General features: G+C 45.1%; 1 protein-coding gene across 2 annotated transcripts in view; it reads right to left on the bottom strand.

The window, feature by feature from the left end:
- The window catches only part of TCTN1 (tectonic family member 1), an 83,911-nt gene that overhangs the window by 15,097 nt on the left and 47,245 nt on the right, over positions 1 to 21,569 (bottom strand). For both annotated transcript variants that reach the window (XM_033956331.1, XM_033956330.1), the window contains exons 8-9: positions 5,600 to 5,695; positions 1,954 to 2,079 (exon numbers count right to left, since the gene is read on the bottom strand). In XM_033956331.1, the coding sequence (XP_033812222.1) occupies positions 1,954 to 2,079; positions 5,600 to 5,695 (222 nt within the window). The remainder of the gene's footprint in view (positions 1 to 1,953; positions 2,080 to 5,599; positions 5,696 to 21,569) is intronic.

The following is a 21,569-nucleotide window of genomic DNA, read 5'->3' as shown; positions in this document are numbered from 1 at the left end:
CAACCCGGACATGTAAGAGATTATACGCCTCCAGAAGCGCTGGATAATAGGGCAGGTCCAGAAGGCATGGCCCAAAGTAAAAATGGTATTAGGTTAAATCTAATCTAATCTTCAATTTATATACCGAATTATTTCCCAAAGGAACTCGATTTGGTTTACAGTTAATTAATAAATAAATGGAGAGAATACTATTGTTAGGATTAGGTAGATATTTAAATCTTTAAAGGAACTGGTCTGAATAGCTATTGCGTAAACAACCAAGTTTTAGATCTTTCCGAAATTGCTGTAACTGACCTAACAGTCTTAAAAGAGTCTGGCTGTTTATTCCAAATTTCCACCAATTTAAATGACAAAGTTTTGCTGAGTTTCCCAGCACATTTAAGTCCTCTAGAAGATGAAAATGATAATTTATAAATTGTTGTAATGCTTGAATGACAGGATCCGATAGCATTCCAGCATAAAGGGATTGAAGGATCAAATATTCCATAAAGGAATTTAAAAACGACACATGCACACTTAAACTGTATCCTATAACAAATTGGGAGCCAATGAAGCTTTCTCAATAATGGGGATACATGGTCATACTTTCTCTCTCTTTCCAAAGATAAGTTTGCCCGATGTATTCTGTATTAGCTGCAATTGATCTAGGTTGCCCTGTTTAATACCCAAATATACAGAATTACAATAGTCCAGCTGAGCAAAAATAGTATACTGTACCAATAATGTATAGTGTCCTAATAGAATAATGATCTAACTTTCCTCAGCATACGCAAACTGAAAAAAAACATTTCTTTGCCAAGGAATTTATCTGATCGTTAAAAGTAAGGGATGAGTCCAATATAATGCCCAAAACTCTGGAGGAGAAATCAAGTTGTAATTAAATACCTGACTTCAGTAGAACAATAGCAGGAAGAATTTCTAATCTAGGTCCAATCCAAAGTAATTTGGTTTTTGAAGCACTTAATTTCATTTGGATGGAATTAGCCCACCTCTGAAGCTTAGAAATGAAACTATCTATGCCTGTAGCCAGGTCGCAAAGATCAAGGTTAACGTCCAATAGGATGAAGATATCATCCGCATAAATATATATAGTCTCTACAGACAAGAGACAAAAGGTTTTTTAATGAGGTCATATAAATGTTAAACAATATGGGTGAAAGAGGGAAACTTTGTGGTACCCCACATTTGGGTGTCCAAGAAGATTAAACCTCACCCTTTAAGCATACCTCATAAGAACATTGCGAGAGAAATTTGTTAAACCAATCCAAAATCACATGATTCAGACCTATGTCAGCCAACATACGAATCAAAATATCATGATGAACCACATCAAATGCCGCCAACAGGTCAAACTAACAGTACTGCATATTTATTCTGCAATTGTAGATTCTGAATCTTTGCAATTAGTGACATTAAATCCAGAGTTGCTTATGTTCTGGAAAGTGTCTGAACTTTTCAAAACTGCTTCTGTATATACAGAAGCAGTTTTGAAAAGTTCAGGCACTTTCCTATTAAAATAAGGGATAACAGCACTGGTTCTGATTGAACTGGAAGAGAAAGAGGAAACTATTGAGCTAGATAGATACTGTATATGGCTCAATGGTTTCCCATTTCTCTTCCAGTTCAATCAGAACCAGTGCTGGATCACTGTTTCCCTTATTTTAATAGGCCCATCTCACATTGTTCCTAGTCTGATCCAGAGGCTGTGAGCCATATGCCAGGCTCATTCCAGAACACTGTATTATGGGCTCTAAAACCAGGGACCAACTATTACCCTTTCCAGCATCTCTTACCCCCTCACTTCAAAACTTAAAGTTTTTCAGTATAAGCTCATACACGATTGCAAAACATTGAAATGCAGAGGGACAAACCATGATTAAATGTTTGCTTTCCCCTCAGTGATTTATTGAGCTTGCCATATGCCCATGGCACAATAATATCTTCATACATTACCTGAATGAAATGAATTTGGAATTTTTGCTCTATTTGAACTGTGGTTGTATTGATTGGTCCAAGGACGAAAGAAACACAAGCATTTGTTATTTCTCCTGCATCCGAATATAGAATGAGGTAGCTCACCTGAAAGAAAAATATTACCTTATATATCTATCATTTACCTTTTTTTAAAAAAAATGGTCTTATACCAGAAACAGAATATGATCTGCAAGCAAATATACTTCCAACATCTATATCTAAAATGAATGATGCGCTTTGGCCCCGATTCTGTAAATTGCACCTGCTATGGAGGGCGCCTGCAGCGTGTCAATCACTGAGTCATTGCTTCCAGAATCACAGCTCCCAAGGACCCTAGGCACTAGAAATGTAGGTCAGAGTACAGGTCTACATTTCCAGCACCTAGGATCCTTCATGAATCATGGCTGGTGCCGCCTAGTGACACCGAAACCCAGCACCGCCCCTTAACCCACCTATATCCGGGCTTCAACGTCGTCACTAGGTACCGGTCCAGAAGGCTGCCTAGCATCACCTAATTTTTTGTTTTGATTAGGTTTTAATTGGTATTTAATAGCGTGACCAATTATCATGCCTTTTAGAACCAATTAAAACCCTTAAGTTAAGTCACCGAAAGCGACTAACCTTCAGAACTCTTTGAGAATATGGGCCTCTATGGCTTGTCAGACTCTGGAAAGAAGATAGTATAACTAAAGATGTTATTGAAAAGGAAAGTGATTTTATCAAGATTCCTCAAGGACTAGATATTTTTTTTTTTTTTAATATTTTATTTATTAATTTTTTATTCTTACAACAATTGAATCACACATAATATAATTAATAGTTACATGACAGTTGAAACTACAATCAATAGATCATATCATAAATGATAAAACCCTCCCTATTTTCACATTTCTTATTTCCAAAAAATTATATATATCCCACCCCCTCCCTATATACCTACTGCCAATGTGCTAAGAAAACTGAACAAGTAGAATACTTAGTCAATGGTTCCCAAATTTTCTTAAAATTGTGAAGATTCCCTTGTTGTAGCGCTAATACTTTTTCCATTTTGTATATATGACAAACAGAGTTCCACCAGAATGTATAATTTAATTTGGTATAATCCTTCCAATTTTGAGTTATTTGTTGCATGGCTACTCCTGTTAATATTAATAGCAGCTTGTTATTATTTGCTGAAATCGGACTCTGAGTTCTCATTGCAGTGCCAAATAGTATGGTATCATATGAAAGTCCTACATGATTTTCTAGTAATTTGTTAATTTGGGGCCAAATTAAATTCCAAAAGGCATTTACACAGGGACTAGATAAAATGAAGGAAGCCAGACTCCAGTTCTCTGTCTGTCTGCCATCATGTGTATTCCTGCAGTACCAATGGATCCGATTCACTACAAAAAAATAATCTTTTCATATTCCTTAAGACTGATCTTTCACCCCCCCCCCCAAAAAAAAAAAAAATCCTCTGCATAACTTATTTTTGAAAAGCAAAACATGATAAAGTTTCAGGTGCAATATTTAAACAAAACAGATTACATTGTCCTGTACAAGCATAACTGCTCTAGCATTACAAAGCCAACGCAACATAGAAACATGATAGCAGATAAAGGCCAAATGGCCCATCCAGTCTGCCCCTCTGCAGCATCCACTATCTCTAAGAGATCCAATGTGCCTGTCCCACACTTTCTTGAATTCAGACACAGTCTCTGTCTCCACCACCTCTACTGGGAGACTGTTCCATGCATCTACCACCCTTTCTGTAAAAAAAGTATTTCCTTACATTATTCCTGAGCCTATCACCTTTTAACTTCATCCTATGCCCTCTCATTCCAGAGCTTCCTTTCAAATGAGACTCGACTCATGTGCATTTACATTATGTAAGTATTTAAATGTCTCTATCATATCTCCCCTCTCCTGCCTTTCCTCCAAAGTATACAGATTGAGATCTTTAAGTCTGTCCCCATACGCCTTATGACCACATACCATTTTAGTAGCCTTCTTCTGGACTGATTCCATTCTGTTTATATCTTTCTTTTTTTTAAGTTCAATCTTTTTATTAAGGTTTATAAACATGTAAATAAACAAGCAACAAAACTATCAGGGAATGTCAACAGATAGTAAATTCACAGTCAGCTGTATCTTACACATCAAATATACATATTTGTTGGTAAATTATACATTCTGATTGTTTACAAAGTTATCAATGGGAGTCTATAATTGAGTATGAGAATACTGAAGTCGCGGGAAACATTTCTCAACAGCATATTTTTCAAATCGTTTGTATAAGCATACATAGTTCCACCAGAAGGAATAGTTGAGCCTAGAGGCCGATTTCCAATGTTGCAATATCTGTTGTTGGCCAATGGATATTAACTTATCAATTAATTTTGGTTTACATTTTGAATTAACAAATCGGGAATGGAGAGAACGAAGTATTATTATGTCATATGATATATCAACAGTACAGTTCGTTATCTCCTTAATAGTTGGCCATGTGGCTTCCCAAAATGGACGTATAGCTTCATATTCAAAAAGCATATGAGCCAAGTGCCCCAATGAAGTAAGACAGTGCCAGCATTTATCAGTGTCTCCAAGTGCTGCTTTTTCCATATGAGAGGGAGTCTACGTAACTGTCCACATAAGAAAGTTGGCTGTTCCATGTTCTTCTTTAATTGTAAGAGTTAAATATAAGATATTCTTTTGCACAGTAGATAATTATATAATTGTTTGTTATGCTTTACTGATAGTGCCGATAAACTGCACTGCTCCTGAAGAAGCTCTATCACTTTTAGTGAGAGCAAAACGGAGATCTTCCGTCGTTCCATTTCGTCTCCAGTTGGCCGGGTTAAGAATCTACACCCGAGCTAAGTATTTGAATAACTTTATATATGCAGCAGCATAACAAATTGCATAACAAGATTGGAATAAATGAAATAAAATAACACAAGAACTTAAAGGACCGATGATAGCTCACATGATAGTTATATGCTAAGATTTGTTTAACAGGCATATAACTGTGAGCACTTGAGATCCTAATAATTTCTTAATCCAATTATCTAGTTGATATACAACTTATGTTCGGACTCATGCTATAGCCTATTTTTGAGGATTTCAGTGTGTTTCACAAGTTTTTGAAGTGATTTTTAGTGTTTTTCCAATTTACCAAGCTAATAATTTCTCCTCTCAGCTTTGTATGCTTCCCAATTAGTGTGTGTGTGGTGGGGGGGGGGGGAAATATGTCAGAGTTGGGAATATTATTGGAAAAAAATTCAGTTGTAAACGATTCAAGTTTTTCTACTATTTCTTTATCGGTTAGAATACTAACATACTTTAATGTATCTTACCTTGAGCTACCACTGAAAAGGATGCGAGCTATATTTTTTTTAAAGTGTAAAAAGTAAAAGAAATAATTTTTTCCAGACTTCAGAATAAATTGAAAAGTCACCTAACGCATCCAGTTACTAGAGCTAAAATGTGAAAACACTTTATAGTGTAACAAATTATTATAGACATACACAAGACAGGGGTCAAACCTCAGAATTATTGTTAATACTAGTTCAGAATGGTGGCTGGCTAATAATGAGAGATTGCCCCAAGTAAGCAGGCTACAAAACAAACTCCATCCACCTACCTCAAGGACAACATTCCTGCACACTTGAGAAACATTTGGAACCCCATTACTGTTAAGATCAAATATTCCATATAGATCCTGGACAGTGATATTAATCTACAAGAGAACAAAAAAAAGTATTTTAGCATCCTTTAGCGCTACATAAATCATGAAAAGTTCATCTGCTGAAGACCCAAATATTTCCCACCATGTACAGACTGCAACAGAGAAATCTGTTCTAAGCCCAGCACTGTGCCTTTCTATGAGTTGGTTGGATAAAAGGGTGTAGGTTCTCTGTTGCTATGTGTTAGGTGAACTTTCTATGCTGTTGATATCCATGGTTACTGCGGATGGGCAATTTCACAGTTCTTCAACCGCCGGTCTGCGGACCGGTGCCAGTCCGCAGAAAATTTCTGCCGGTCCGCACAGGGCCGGCGAGATCAAGTCGGCAGTTAAATTTCCTGCCGACTGCGGTTCCTCCTGACTAATGTTCCTCCCAGCCTCAGGCGATCAAGACAGGCTGCAACGTCGGGGCCTTCCCTCTGTGAGTCTCGCCTGTTCGGAAACAGGAAGTTGAAACAAAATAGGCGGGACTCAGAGAGTGAAGGTCCCGACGTCGGCAGCGTGTCTTGATCGCCACCCCTGCCGAGTTGCTGAAGAGGGCCGCGGGGAAGTTGCGATTAGACCGGAGAGAGCTTCAGATTCAGGTGCAGGTGGAGGGAGATGGTCAGCGTGTGCGAACAAGATCCTGGGGAGCCTTCATAGTGACTTCCTCCCTTCCCACCAGCTCTCCTATTTGCCAGGGCAGTGATTTACCGGCAACTTCCTGCAGGCAAGTACCGAGAGCTGCTGGAAGGGGAGGAAGCCACTGTAGGAGGCTGGGAAGGTGCTGGAAAAGGGAGAGCTGTTACTGGACTTGAAGGAAGTTAGAAGGAGAGATGCTGCTGGGAGGGGAGGAGGGAAAGGGATGGGAAGAAAGTTAATGTTGGATAGAGGGAGGAGGGAAGGGAGAAGAAGGAGAGATGCTGCTGGGAGGGGAGGAGGGAAAGGGATGGGAAGAGAGTTAATGTTGGATAGAGGGAGGAGAGAAGGGAGAAGGAAAAAAAGGAAGGAGGGTAGGGAGAAAGAAAAAAGGAAGAAAACAGCTGGCAGGGAGATTACAGGAGGGGAAGGGGGTCAGGGTGGAATGGAGAGATCAGATGAGAGAAAGGGGAGAGAGGAATGAGAAAGTAGAGAGACATTGATGCTGGAAAGGGGGTCAGCAGAGAAATGAGAGAGGGATAAAGATGCTAGATCTGGTGTAGGAGAGATAAAAATGAAGAAGGCAGTGAAGCTGGAATGAATGATGTAAAAAGGAGAGAGGAGGATGGACAAGGAAGAGGGGCATAGAAAGAAGTCAGATACATATGGAAGGGGGAGAGGGCAGACATTGGATGGAACGGGCAGATGGTGGAAGGGAAATAGTGAAAAGAAGATGAAAGCAGAAACCAGAGACAACAAAAGGTAGAAAAAAATAATTTTATTTCTATTTTGTCATTAGAATATATCAGATTTGAATTATATATCCTGCTAGAGACATAACTGGGGACTGCAGTATTCTGTTAGCATGATATTTCTATGTAGCATTCTATAATAACTTGGCTTGTTCAGTTTTCTTGATAGTAGAGGGGATATATGTGAAGGGGAGGGGAGACAGGGGTTTTGTTGGTCCGTGCTCTGTATATTTGTATTTATAAAATCACAATTGTTCAGAATATTGTTTCTTTTTATACTTTAATAAAATACGTTCAATATAAAATCATAATTGCGGCTTGTGCAGATGGGATCTGATGGTTTGCTGGGACCGAGCTCGCGGAGATGGGGCGTAAACGGGGTTTTTAAATTTTAGTCCTAGTAGTTTGCCGGTCCACAAAATAATTATTTTATTTCTGCCGGTCCACGGGTGCAAAAAGGTTGAAGAACACTGGGCTATTTGGCCTTTATCTGCCATCATGTTTCTATGTTTCATGCTTGGATAGAACTTTAGTCTCAGTCCATAAAAGGCATTATTTCTCACATCATAAGCACATGTTCTTTCCCTCAGGAAACTACAAATTCCTTAAGTGGCTGAAGGCTGAATTCTTAAGAATAATGGTTCTCAATGTATTAAGACCCCAGACCCTTCTCCATTGTTAAATAAACAGAGCAAGGTAAGGCAATGTTTGGCTCCTAACATAGTAACATAGTAGATGATGGCAGATAAAGACCCGAATGGTCCATCCAGTCTGCCCAACCTGATTCAATTTAAATTTTTTTTTTTTTTCTTCTTAGCTATTTCTGGGCGAGAATCCAAAGCTTTACCCAGTACTGTGCTTGGGTTCTAACTGCCGAAATCTCTGTTAAGACTTACTCTAGCCCATCTACACCCTCCCAGCCATTGAAGCCCTCCCCTGCCCATCCTCCTCCAAACGGCCATACACAGACACAGACCGTACAAGTCTGCCCAGTAACTGGCCTAGTTCAATCTTTAATATTATTTTCTGATTCTAAATCTTCTGTGTTCATCCCACGCTTCTTTGAACTCAGTCACAGTTTTACTCTCCACCACCTCTCTCGGGAGCGCATTCCAGGCATCCACCACCCTCTCCGTAAAGTAGAATTTCCTAACATTGCCCCTGAATCTACCACCCCTCAACCTCAAATTATGTCCTCTGGTTTTACCATTTTCCTTTCTCTGGAAAAGATTTTGTTCTACATTAATACCCTTTAAGTATTTGAACGTCTGAATCATATCTCCCCTGTCTCTCCTTTCCTCTAGGGTATACATATTCAGGGCTTCCAGTCTCTCCTCATACGTCTTCTGGCGCAAGCCTCCTATCATTTTCGTCGCCCTCCTCTGGACCGCCTCAAGTCTTCTTACGTCTTTCGCCAGATACGGTCTCCAAAACTGAACACAATACTCCAAGTGGGGCCTCACCAATGACCTGTACAGGGGCATCAACACCTTCTTCCTTCTACTGACTACGCCTCTCTTTATACAGCCCAGAATCCTTCTGGCAGCAGCCACAGCCTTGTCACACTATTTTTTCGCCTTTAGATCTTCGGACACTATCACCCTAAGGTCCCTCTCCCCGTCCGTGCATATCAGCTTCTCTCCTCCCAGCATATACGGTTCCTTCCTATTATTAATCCCCAAATGCATTACTCTGCATTTCTATGCATTACTCTGCATTTCTTTGCATTGAATTTTAGTTGCCAGGCATTAGACCATTCCTCTAACTTTTGCAGATCCTTTTTCATCTTTTCCACTCCCTCTTCGGTGTCTACTCTGTTACAAATCTTGGTATCATCTGCAAAAAGGCACACTTTTCCTTCTAACCCTTCAGCAATGTCACTTACATACATATTGAACAGGATTGGCCCCAACACCGAACCCTGAGGGACTCCACTAGTCACCTTTCCTTCCTTCGAGCGACTTCCATTAACCACCACCCTCTGGCGTCTGTCCGACAGCCAGTTTCTGACCCAGTTCACCACTTTGGGTCCTAACTTCAGCCCTTCAAGTTTGTTCAACAGCCTCCTATGAGGAACTGTATCAAAGGCTTTGCTGAAATCCAAGTAAATTACATCTAGCATATGTCCTCGATCCAGCTTTCTGGTCACCCAATCAAAAAATTCAATCAGGTTCATTTGGCACGATTTACCTTTTGTAAAGCCATGTTGCCTCGGATTAGAGAGCTGCACGGGAACGCCTCCGAGGGTAGCGGGGTTCCTGCGGGGTTGGATCGCAGCGGGGTTGGTCGAGCCGCGAGGGTAGTCTCCTTCTCCTTACCTGCCCTGTCGCAGCACACATCCGAACGGAAATCTTCCCGATGTCAGCGCTGACGTCAGAGGGAGGGCTTAAGCAAAGCCCTCCCTTCCTCCGACGTCAGCGCTGACATCAGGAAGACTTCCGGTCGGCTGTGTGCGGCTGCGGCAGGGCAGGTAGGAAGAAGGCAATGGCGAACGAAAGAGGGGGGAGGGGGCGGTCCGCCCCGAAGAATGTGCACAGCCGGTCAGGTCCCCCGATCGACCGACAACAGGCCCGGCCGACAAACCTCCCTGCCCTGTAGCCGCGAATCTAAATTACCTCTTACAGCAGCTTCACTACTCCAGCTGCTGTAAGAAGGTAATTTAGATCGCGGCTACAGGACAGGGAGATTTGTCCGACCGGGCCTGTTCTGTTGTCGGTCGGGTGCAAAAGCGCCACAAAGGTGGAGGCAGGGAGGGAGGAAAGGTGGAGTTGTCGGTCGGGTGCAAAAGCGCCACAAAGGTGGAGGCAGGGAGGGAGGAAAGGTGGAGTGGAAAAGAAAAGTCGCTTAAGGGGGGAGAAGGCCGCTGAAAGTACTGGGGAAGACAAAGGGGTGGAAAAGAACGCTGAAAGGACATGGGGTAAACGGGAGGAAGGGGGGGGGAAGGACCCTGAAAGCACTGGGGAAGACAAAGGGGTGGAGAATGCCACTGAAAGGACATGGGGAAGACAGAGGGGGGAGAAGGCCGCTGAAAGGACATGGGGAAGGCAGAGAGGGGAGAAGGATGCTGCCTGACAGGACATGGGAAAGATGGTGGGGGAGAAGGACACTGAAAGGAAATGGGGAAGAGGGAATGGGAAGAAGACGCTGGCAGGGAAGAAGACAGAGGTGCCAGACTATGGGGGGAGCGGAGGGAAAAAGATGGGTGCCAGACCAATTTGGGAGGGGGGAGAAAGGGAGAGGCACAGTAACAGAGCAAATGGAAGACGCAGAAGGAAGAGAGACAGTGGATGGAAGGAACTGAATGAGAACATGAGGAAAGCAGAAACCAGGCAATAAAGGTAGGAAAAAAAAATTTTATTTTTTTTTTTTTTGCTTAAGGATAAAGTAGTATATTAGTTGTGTTGATAAAAATTTATAAACATTAGAGGCTCTGGTAGAAACCCGTTTACAAAGTATGTATTCTTCCCAATTAATATTTCCAAATTAATAAAGTCTTTTTGCTTATTTTTAAATGGGTTTCTACCAGAGCCTTTAATTCAGTAGCATAATTAAATGAAATAACTATTTCTGTAGTTTATAGTGACGGGCGGGGACGTAGGGGATTCCTCGCGGGGACATAGGGGATTCCTCGCGGGGACGGGCGGGGACGGAGGGGATTCCTCGCGGGGACGGGTGGGGACGGAGGGGATTCCTCGCGGGGATGGGTGGGGACGGAGGGATTCCTCGCGGGGACGGGTGGGGACGGAGGGATTCCTCACGGGGACGGGTGGGGACGGGTGGGATTTCTGTCCCCGCGCAACTCTCTACCTCGGATCCTGTAACCCATTAGATTCAAGGAAATACACTATTCTTTCTTTCAGCAACACTTCCATTATTTTTCCAACAACTGAAGTGAGGCTCACCGGCCTGTAGTTTCCTGCTTCATCTCTGTGACCACTTTTATGAATAGGGACCACATCCGCTCTCCTCCAATCCCCAGGAATCACTCCCGTCTCCAGAGATTTGTTGAACAAGTCTTTAATAGGACTCGCCAGAACCTCTCTGAGCTCCCTTAGTATCCTGGGATGGATCCTGTCTGGTCCCATCGCTTTGTCCACCTTCAGTTTTTCAAGTTGCTCATAAACACCCTTCTCCGTGAACGGCGCAGAATCTACTCCATTTTCTCGTGTAACTTTGCCAGACAATCTCGGTCCTTCTCCAGGATTTTCTTCTGTGAACACAGAACAGAAGTATTTGTTTAGCACATTTGCTTTCTCCTCATCACTCTCCACATATTTGTTCCCAGCATCTTTTAGCCTAGCAATTCCATTTTTTATCTTCCTCCTTTCACTAATATATCTGAAAAAATTTTTATCTCCCTTTTTTACATTTTTAGCCATTTGTTCTTCCGCCTGTGCCTTCGCCAAACGTATCTCTCTCTTGGCTTCTTTCAGTTTCACCCTGTAGTCCTTTCTGCTCTCCTCTTCTTGGGTTTTTTTAGATATCATGAACGCCAACTCTTTCGCCTTTATTTTCTCAGCCACTAGGATGGAGAACCATATCGGCTTCCTTTTTCTCTTGTTTTTATTGATTTCTTCACATAAAGGTCCGTAGCCATTTTTATCGCTCCTTTCAGCTTAGACCACTGTCTTTCCACTTCTCTTATGTCCTCCCATCCTAACAGCTCTTTCTTCAGGTACTTTCCCATTGCATTAAAGTCCGTACGTTTGAAATCTAGGACTTTAAGTATCGTGCGGCCGCTCTCCACTTTAGCCGTTATATCAAACCAAACCGTTTGATGATCGCTACTACCCAGGTGAGCACCCACTCGAACATTAGAGATACTCTCTCCATTTGTGAGGACCAGATCCAATATCGCTTTTTCCCTTGTGGGTTCCGTCACCATTTGTCTGAGCAGAGCCTCATGAAAGGCATCCACAATCTCCCTACTTCTTTCCGATTCCGCAGACGGAACATTCCAGTCCGCATCCGGCAGGTTGAAATCTCCCAACAGCAGAACCTCCTCTTTCCTTCCAAACTTTTGGATATCCACAATCAGATCCTTATCAATTTGCTGCGATTGAGTTGGAGGTCTGTAGACTACACCCACGTAGATAGAAGTTCCATCTTCACCTGAAGTTCATAGTCTCAGTCAGATGGTATGCTAAGATGAGAACTTGAGAAGTTAGTAATTTTTATAATGGTTATGAAGTTAGTAGATGCTTTGTGAATGTAGCCAACATGTTAAACAAATCATGTTTGTTTCTCATCTGGTCAACTGCTGGCTTGGTGATGAGGGACAAGATTTAGATTGTGAGCCCTACACAGACAAGACCTTCTGTACCTGAATGTGACTTACCTTGAGCTACTACTGAAAAAGATGTGATGATCAGAGGGAACGGAGGGAATGCGTACAGGAACCTCCCTTCCCAGTCGAGTAGGAAGGCATCCGCTTCCAGACGGTCCTGCGAGTACATCCGAGAACAATATAGTGGTAGTTTGTGTGTCTCCGGAGAGGCAAACAGATCCACCTGTGGCGTTCCCCAGCGAGCGAAAACCTCGCGTAGAACTGCTGAGTGTAGAGTCCACTCGTGCGGTTGCAGAAGTCGACTGAGTTTGTCCGCCAGGCAATTCCGTTCTCCTTGGATGTAGACCGCCCGGAGGAAGATGTTCCGGGAGGCCGCCCACTCCCAGAGGCGAAGAGCTTCGGAGCAGAGGGGCCATGACCCCGTTCCTCCCTGCTTGTTCACATAATACATTGCCACCTGATTGTCCGTGCGGACGAGGACCACCTGGTCCTGCAATATGTGAACGAAGGCTCGAAGTGCTAGGAAGATGGCCCGCAGCTCTAGCACGTTGATGTGACACTGACGGTCTTCTGCCGACCACAGGCCCTGCGTGCGAAGACCGTCGAGGTGGGCTCCCCACGCGTACTCCGAGGAGTCCGTGGTCAGGACCTTGCGAAAAGGCGGAGTGCGGAACAATAGCCCCATGGACAGATTTGAAGAGTCTGTCCACCAACGCAGCGATTTCCGCAAGGGCGGAGTCACCGAAATGAGGCGAGACACCGGGTCGCACTCCTGACGCCACTGGGACGCGAGGGTCCACTGAGGGATCCTCAGATGTAGCCTCGCAAACGGCGTGACATGTACCGTCGAGGCCATATGGCCCAGCAGCATCATCATGCGCTTGGCCGACACCTTCGACAGTTGAGAGACCTGGTGGCTCATCCGTACCAGGGCTTCCAACCGCTGGGTCGGCAGGTAGGAGCGTAGGCGCACCGTGTCCAGCACCGCACCTATGAATTGAAGAGACTGCAACGGCCTCAACTGAGACTTTGGAAAGTTTATCTCGAACCCGAGAGTTTGCAGGAAGGCAATAGACTGTCGGGTCGCTGAGATAACCCCCTCCCTGGTCGGGGCTTTGATGAGCCAATCGTCCAGGTAAGGGAACACGTGAAGTCCACGCGACCTGAGGGCTGCTGCAACCACCACCATGCACTTCGTGAATACTCGTGGGGACGCGGCTAGGCCGAAGGGCAGTACCCTGTACTGGAGGTGGAGGTCCCCCACCTGGAATCGTAAGAATCTTCGACAGGCGGGGTGCACCGGAACATGGGTGTATGCTTCCTTCAGGTCGAGGGAGCACATCCAGTCCCCTTCCTCCAAGAGGGGATACAGAACCGGGAGAGATAGCATTCGAAACTTCTCCCGGGCCAGGAATTTGTTGAGCTTCCTGAGGTCCAGTATGGGGCGCAGGTCCCCGGTCTTTTTTGGGACCAAGAAGTAGCGGGAGTAAAACCCCGTACCCCACTGGTCCTTGGGGACCGGCTCGACCGCCCGAAGCTTCAAGAGGGCTTTGGCTTCGGTTATAAGGGTCGGTAGCTGCGAACGGTTGCAGGGGACTAAACTTGGGGGACTGTCCGGCGGCGAGGACACAAAGTTGAGCGAGTAGCCCTCGGAGACGATCCGGAGCACCCAAGCGTCTGAGGTAATCCCGGTCCATGCCTCCCGGAAGGACCGAAGACGGCCCCCGATAGGAAGGGGTTCTTGTGAAAGTGCGGAGGGGAACCCGCCCCGTCCGCTCAGCCCGTCAAAAGGAAGGCGCTGGCTTAGAAGGGCCCTGCGCCGGGGCTTGGGGTTGTCCCCCTCTGCCTCGCTGAGACGGACGTCTCGGAGGCGGTCTCGAGAAAGCCGGGGTCGACTTCTGAGGGTATCGGCGCGGCGGAGGCCGAAAGGGTTTCTGCGGCGGGGGCCTAGGTTTGGGGCGGACCAGGGATGCTAGAGAGCGCTCCTGTTCCGACAAGCGCTTGGTCGCCGCATCCAATGACTCGTCGAATAACTCGGACCCCACACAAGGCAAGTCTGCCAGGCGTTCCTGCAGGTTTGGGTCCATGTCGAGGGTGCGAAGCCAGGCCAAGCGGCGCATGGCCACCGCGAGGGCCGACACCCTCGAAACCAGCTCAAAGGCGTCGTACACTGCATGGAATAGGTACAACCGCAATTGAGACAGGTTGGACATAAACTTGTCAAATCCTGCTCTTTGGGAGTCCGGTAACGAGTTTCGATATTGAGGAAGGTCCTTCACCATACCACGCAAAAAGGAGGAAAAGGTGAAGGCGTAATTTAGAACCCTGGTGGCCATCAGGGAATTTGAATAGAGGCGACGGCCAAACTTGTCCAGGGTCCGCCCCTCCCTGCCTGGTGGAACCGCCGCAGAAACCCGTGAGGGCTGTGATTTTTTAAGAGCAGACTCCACCAGAAGAGACTGGTGTGAGAGCTGCGCCTTATCGAACCCTTTAGGGGGAATCGTCCTATACTTCGATTCCATTTTTGAAGGCACAGACGTGACTGTAAGAGGGTTTGACAAGTTCTTCAGCCAGGTTTGCAGAAGGACACTGTTGAGAGGGAGTCTAGGCACCTCCCTAGGAAGAGTGGGGAGGTCCTGTTCCTCCAAAAATTCTTTGGAATACCGAGAGCCTACCATCAGGTCAATCCCCAGGGCTTGGGCCATGTCCTGAACGAAGGATGAAAATGAGGACGGCCTAGCCTGGGGAGAGGGGGTTCTCGACCGCCCCACCGAGGAGAGGGGGGAGGCCTCATGGGAATAATGAGGATCCCTAACCGATCCCGAATCCCAGGATCCCCTCTCGAGGGCCCTCGAGGGGGAAGGGGAAGTTATCCTCCTCGCAGAACCCTTGGGTGAGGACCCCGGGGTTCGTGGGACACTCTCCCGTTTCCTCGGCGAGGCGGCCCGGGAAGACTTCCCATGGGGTGAGCGGAGGAGCCTCGGGTTGTCGAGGCGCAACTCCGACACCTGCAGCGCCTCGCCCCCGAACGACGAGGAACGGTCGCGCCGAGGCGAGCCTCGGGGCCGCTTAGACTTCCTCGATCGACGCCCCGTCCGAGGTCGCGTCGAGGGCGAGGCGTGTCTGGAAGACCCGGAGGAAGAGGAGGAAAGACGGCGCACTCTGCGCAACTTTTCTTTGGGCCTTACACTCCGCTCAGGGGGTTCCCCCGAGGTCGAGGTCCGGGGCGGGGCCGAGACCGAGGTGAACGGGGCCCCAGTACCCGAGACCGAGGTCGCCGAGGCCGGGGCTCCCGAGGGAGCCGAGGCCGGGGCCTCCGAGACCGAAGGCGCCCAGGCCGAGGTCGAGGCCGCCGGAACCGCAGCACGCTGCAACACTTCCAGGGCTCCCGACAGCTCCGATGAGATCAGAGCTCGGAGGAGATCCTGGAAGGCCGGAATCCCCACGAAGGTGGGGAGTTCCGAGTCCGGAGCACACTCCCTGGAGGGCGACCTCGGTCTCGAGTATTCCCTCGGGGTGTGCGGAGTCGAGGTCCGATGCGGGGCCGGGGTCGACCCACCCGCCTTGGCCTGACTCGAGGATGGCTTCTTTGCTGAAGGGGATGGAACAGAGGACTTACCCGAAGCTTGCTTCACTGACGACGCCTTCGAGGAAGAGGGCCGAGGCGAGGCCGAGGCCCCCGAGGACGCCGAGGCCGAGGTCAAGGCCGGGGCCGAAGCCGAGGCCGACGTCGAGGCCTTAGGCGGCGCGTCGACGGCGAACAATTCGGCCATTCTTGCCTTACGGCGACGGAGGGCCCTGTTTTGGAAGGTAGCACAGCGATCACACGAGTCTGTCGGATGTTCGGGCCCAAGACAGACAATGCACCACCGGTGAGGGTCAGTGATGGAAAGCAACCTCTCACACCGGCTGCACTTTTTGAATCCCGTAACAGGACGGGACATCCACGAAGAAAAAGAAGAAGGCCGGGAACGTACCGACGTCCCGCGGCCACGGCTTCCGGGAGCCCCCGGAGCCCGACGAAAAACGAAATACTTTTTTTTTTTTTTTTTTTTGAAAAGAAACGAAAGGAAAACAGCACCGCGAACTAATTCGAAGGGAAAAACAAACTAAACGCGGCAGCTAGAAGGCAAAAACACTGGAGCTCAGATCCACAGGGCTTTCTTGCTCCGCGGAAAAATTTGAACTGAGGACCACGAGGTGGGATGCGCCCTCTAGTGGGCGAGAAGGCACGCACATGCGTGGTGCAGTGTGCAAACTTGAAACTTCAATCAAGTTTGCTTGAAAAGCTGTCCGCGCCGGGGCTCCGTAGATGACGTCACCCACATGTGAGAATATCATGCCTGCTTGTCCTGGGATAAATCCAAAATCCCCCCTTATTTTTCAGGATACTCACAATGTTCATGAGGCACCTCTGCATACATTTTGTCCAACTACCATACTTTAGCCACCCAGAAAACTATATGTAATGAGGGGTTTGAGGATCACCATTTATGCTACAGCAGAGAAAGCCTATGAGGTAACCATCATCACTCTTTCTTTTCATCTTTGCCTGATCAATCCCAATGAACAGAAATCCCAATCTCTGATCTCTTCTGAAAAAAAAGCAACACATTCTCCATCCTTTATAACGGTTTTCACATGGTATCTGTACACTTCATTTACACAGTGCCATACAAGTTGGGATATCATAGCCAGCTCTTTGGTATAAGATAAACGAGTAGAAAAATTTCACATTGGGATTACAATGTAAATTAAAAGCTCTAGCACAGGGGTGCCCAACACGTCGATCGCGATCGACCAGTAGCTCAGGAAGGCAACGCGAATCGATTGCGGAGCCCATCCCGGGCTCCGTGATAGACTCGTGTTGCCGTCCTGATCTACTGGGCCGATCAGCCTTCCTCTCCAGTGTTCTCTCTAGGGCCTTTTAGCTGGGCGGTCCGCCTTGGAGATTTCAGCCCGTAGCGAACTTATGCTCCGTGGCTCTAACGTGTGCGTGCTGGCTTCCCTTCTCTTCCTTCTGAAACCGGAAGTTATGTCCGGGGGGGGGGGGGGGGGAGAAGGGAAACCGGCACGCACATGTTGAGAGCCCTGAAGAAAGCGTTCGCTATGGGCTAAGGCGAGAGACAGGTTAGTGAAGCATTTGCTCTTCTTGCTGCCGGGTCCTGCCTACTTTCTGTTTCCGCGAAGGCAGGACCCGGCAGCATTTCCCCCAATAGGTTGATAACGATCTTGGGCTGATCAGCCTTCCTCTTCCCGACGGCAGAATTGACGTCGGGGAGAGGAATGCTGGTCGGCCAAAGCAGGGAGAGCCTGAGGCAGCGTCAGCTTTCGGGCCTGTTATTGGTGGCGGTTTGGGTCCTGGTCCCCGATGGCAGTGGCAGTGGCTTGTGGGAGGGCAGGGAGAAAGAAAGAAAAAGGGCAGGCAGGGAGACAGAAGGAAAGAAGAGAAACATAAAAAAAAGAAAGGGAGGCAAAGAGAAAGAAAGGGCAGGGAGAGAGGAAGGAAAAGTTGGGGGAGGGAATGAGGTCTAGAGGAGAGGAAGCATACAGGCTAAAAGAAGGGAAGAAAGATTGGATGCACAGTCAGAAGAAGAAAGTGCAACCAGAGACTCATGAAATCACCAGATAAGGTAGGAAAAATGATTTTATTTTCAAATTTAGTGATCAAAATGTGTCTGAATTTATATCTGCTGTCTATATTTTACAATATGGTCCCCTTTTACTAAACCGCAATAGAGTTTTTTAGCGCAGGGAGCCTATGAGCATCGAGAGCAGCGCTGGGCATTCAGCGCAGCTCCCTGCGCTCTAAAAACTGCTATCGTGGTTTAGTAAAAAGGGAGGGGGGTATATTTGTCTATTTTTCTATGGTTGTTACTGAGGTGACAGTGCATAGAGTCATCTGCTTTGACCTCTTTGGAAAACCCTGGAATAGGAATGATAATTAACATTTTCTATGCGTACAGTGTGCGTTGTGCTTTTTTTGAATTTTATTGTTGGTAGATCATTTTGACTTGGTCATTTTAAAAGTAGCTCGCAAGCCCAAAAAGTGTGGGCACCCCTGCTCTAACACATATTTGGCTTTCTGGTACATCATTTATACATGCTATATAAATAATGCAAAAGAAGCAGGATTTTTTTTTCCAGTGGAAAGGCAGTTTCTAAAACAAGAGACTTGGAACTAGTTCTAGGAAACAGTTATCCATAGAACGTAGGAACAGCTTCTCTGTGAAGGTGGTGGAATCAATAATAGTGACCGAAATCCACTGCAAACAAAGGTCCAGCACAAGGCAACAGCGACAGACACACATTTATGGGTATATTTTTATTTTGGTACTTCATTTAGGGGTCCTTTTACTAAGTTGCTTTAACCGTTTTAGTGCGTGCTAAACGCTAATGCGTGTTAGCATTTAGCGCGCGCTAAAATGGCTAATGCACCTTAGTAAAAAGACCCCTTAATTTCTTTTAATTTTTAATTTGTTAGTTCCTTTTTATTCCCTTCATTCTCTTTTTCTACCTTTTCCACTTCCTTTTTCCTCTCTCCTCTCCATACTCCCCTTTCTCCTTCTTCTCTTCCTCTTCCCTCCCTGCCTTATCCCTTCCCCCTCATCTTCCCTTTTTTCTCCTTCAGTTCTTTTTCCCTTTCTTCATTTTCCCTCTGCTCTTATCTTTTTTGCTTATTCCCCATTTGAGATATTTGTCTGGCATACATCGTACATGATTGCTCGTCACCTTTTTGAAACGTTTATGCCCTACTATTCATTATTTTCATTTTATCTTATTTATCTGTAAAGTTTTTTTCTCATTAGCTACCAATTCACATGTATTTCCTTTTTGGTGACAGCTATGTTTTTTATGCATAACATACACATTTTACATTATATATTAAGGCACATAAATCCCTTTTTTTTTAGATGTTTCAGTCCATACTATTGATTCACACTATTTTTTATCTTCCTTTTCTTTCCTTTTTCCCTTTGCTCTTTTTTCCATTACTTTTTATCTTCTCCTTTTTGTTCCTTCGTTCTTTTTCCTTTCTTTTTTTCCCCTATGCCCCTATTGATACCTTATACTTCATCACACAGCGGCAATCTATCTTTTCCATCACAGCTCCACAAACATGGAGTTCACTTCCAATTTATTTAAGAGAGGAAAAGAATTTGGAAAAATTTAAGAGCAAACTTAAGGGTTTTCTTTTTAAAGATGCATTCAATGACTAAAAGAATTGCTTATGACTCTTATTTTTTCTTTATATTTTCTTAGAGTAAAACATAAAATTTTGTAGTAAAAGTTGAATCTACAAACATGAAATGGTCAATAAGATAATCTGGAGCTAGACCTTATAACAGATACATCCTAAGCAGTCTTTCTGCCCTCATTTCCTCTGCCGCCGCGAAGCGGCGGCCTGCCGGACTCCGCCCCTAAGCAGGTCAGCGCATGTCCTATATAATAGGTTCCTTTGCGGCGCACGCTTTGCACTACAACTCACCTCACCAACTGGCTGCACGAAGATTTTATTGTCTTAGCGTTTTATTGACTTTTTATCTGTTAAATTTTAATTTCTGTGCTTATTTTACTTTGTAGTCTTTCTGCCCTCATCTCCTCTGCCGCCGCGAAGCGGCGGCCTGCCTGACTCCGCCCCTAAGCAGGTCAGCGCATGTCCTATATAATAGGTTCCTTTGCGGCGCACGCCGCAAAGGCGCGCGCCTTTGGCGCGCGCCGAAGGAGCGCGCTAAAGGAGCAGAACCTGCTCCTTTGTTCGCTCCTTCGGTCGCGCCCCGAGGACACGCCCATTAACGATCTTTCTATTTCATGTTCGATGCCCCTGATTCCCAAGTGTAAGGGAATGATTAATGCCAGGTTAGTTCTTTTCTTTTTTCTTTCGTTCTGTTTAAATACTTTTACTAATATTCACTCGATCAGAAATATGGATCCACAAAACATTCCTGTCCAACTAAATAATAGACCCAACTATGTTAGACCTCAAAGATCAATACCAAGTTCGTTATTACCAATAACCATTAATAACTTTCAACTAAACACTTCAGAGTCAAATAACATATCAAAACCCCATATTTACAGTAATCCGAAATCTTTAAACTTAAAACTAGGCCTAATTAATTCTAGATCCCTTAAAACTAAATATCATCTGATAAAAGACTCTATTCTTCAACACAATTTACACATTCTCTGCATTATCGAAACTTGGCTGTCTGAAGGTGAGGAAGCTTATCTTTCTTTTTGCTGCCCCCCTAATTATAATTTCATATGGAACCACCGTCATAATCGGAAAGGTGGTGGATTAGCTATAATATTCCAAAACAGCCTAATCATTCCTCAAGACCAATCGATCAATAACTCAACAATTGAATTCCTTCATATCAAAGTTAACCTGAAAATAAAAATTGATCTTCTCTTAATGTACATTCCACCTCCAATTGACTATTCGAAATTAACATTATTCCATAACTTACTCTTTGACTTTTGTTCAACTGCTACATGTCCAATCATACTGGGAGACTTTAATATTCATTTTGATAACAGCAATAACCCTAATACCTCTGACACTTTAAACCTTTTCAAAGACTTAGAATTAAAAACACTGATTCATGAACCAACACATCAAGCCCAACATATTTTAGACATGATCCTGAGATCCACGAATCCCTTAATCTCCAACTCAGCACCAAATATTTTGGCAGTCCCATGGTCAGATCACAATTTTATTTCTATTAATTTTTATTTTAAGGAACCTTTTTCCATAAATACTCACTCGGAAATTAAAACAATCTCATACAGAGACTTTTCAAAACTAGAAACCTCCGACATCATACCATATTTCAATTCCTCAACAAACACTCAACAATTTAATAGCATCGAAGAACAACTTCAGTTTTGGAATTTGACTTTAGAATCCATAATAAATACGAAAGCACCAATTATCACCAAAACAATACCCATTCGTAAATCCAACAATCCATGGTATTCTAAGGAATTATCCCAAATAAAAACGCAACTCCGTGCCTCTGAAAGGAAATGGCGTTCTTCAAAAACTCCCATTAATCTTCAAAGATTTAAAGACATCGCCACTCATTACAAAGACAAAATAGTTCAAGCAAAAAAATATTATTACAATGAAAAGATCCAAAAATCAAAAAACACTGCAGTCTTATATAACCTTTTAAAATCATTAAATCCCGATAAACAAAGG

The sequence above is a fragment of the Geotrypetes seraphini genome, chromosome 8 (assembly GCF_902459505.1).
Source record: "Geotrypetes seraphini chromosome 8, aGeoSer1.1, whole genome shotgun sequence".
Classification (NCBI taxonomy): domain Eukaryota; kingdom Metazoa; phylum Chordata; class Amphibia; order Gymnophiona; family Dermophiidae; genus Geotrypetes; species Geotrypetes seraphini.
Note: the sequence above shows the minus strand (reverse complement) of the source record. Positions and strands in the feature narration are given on the sequence as shown.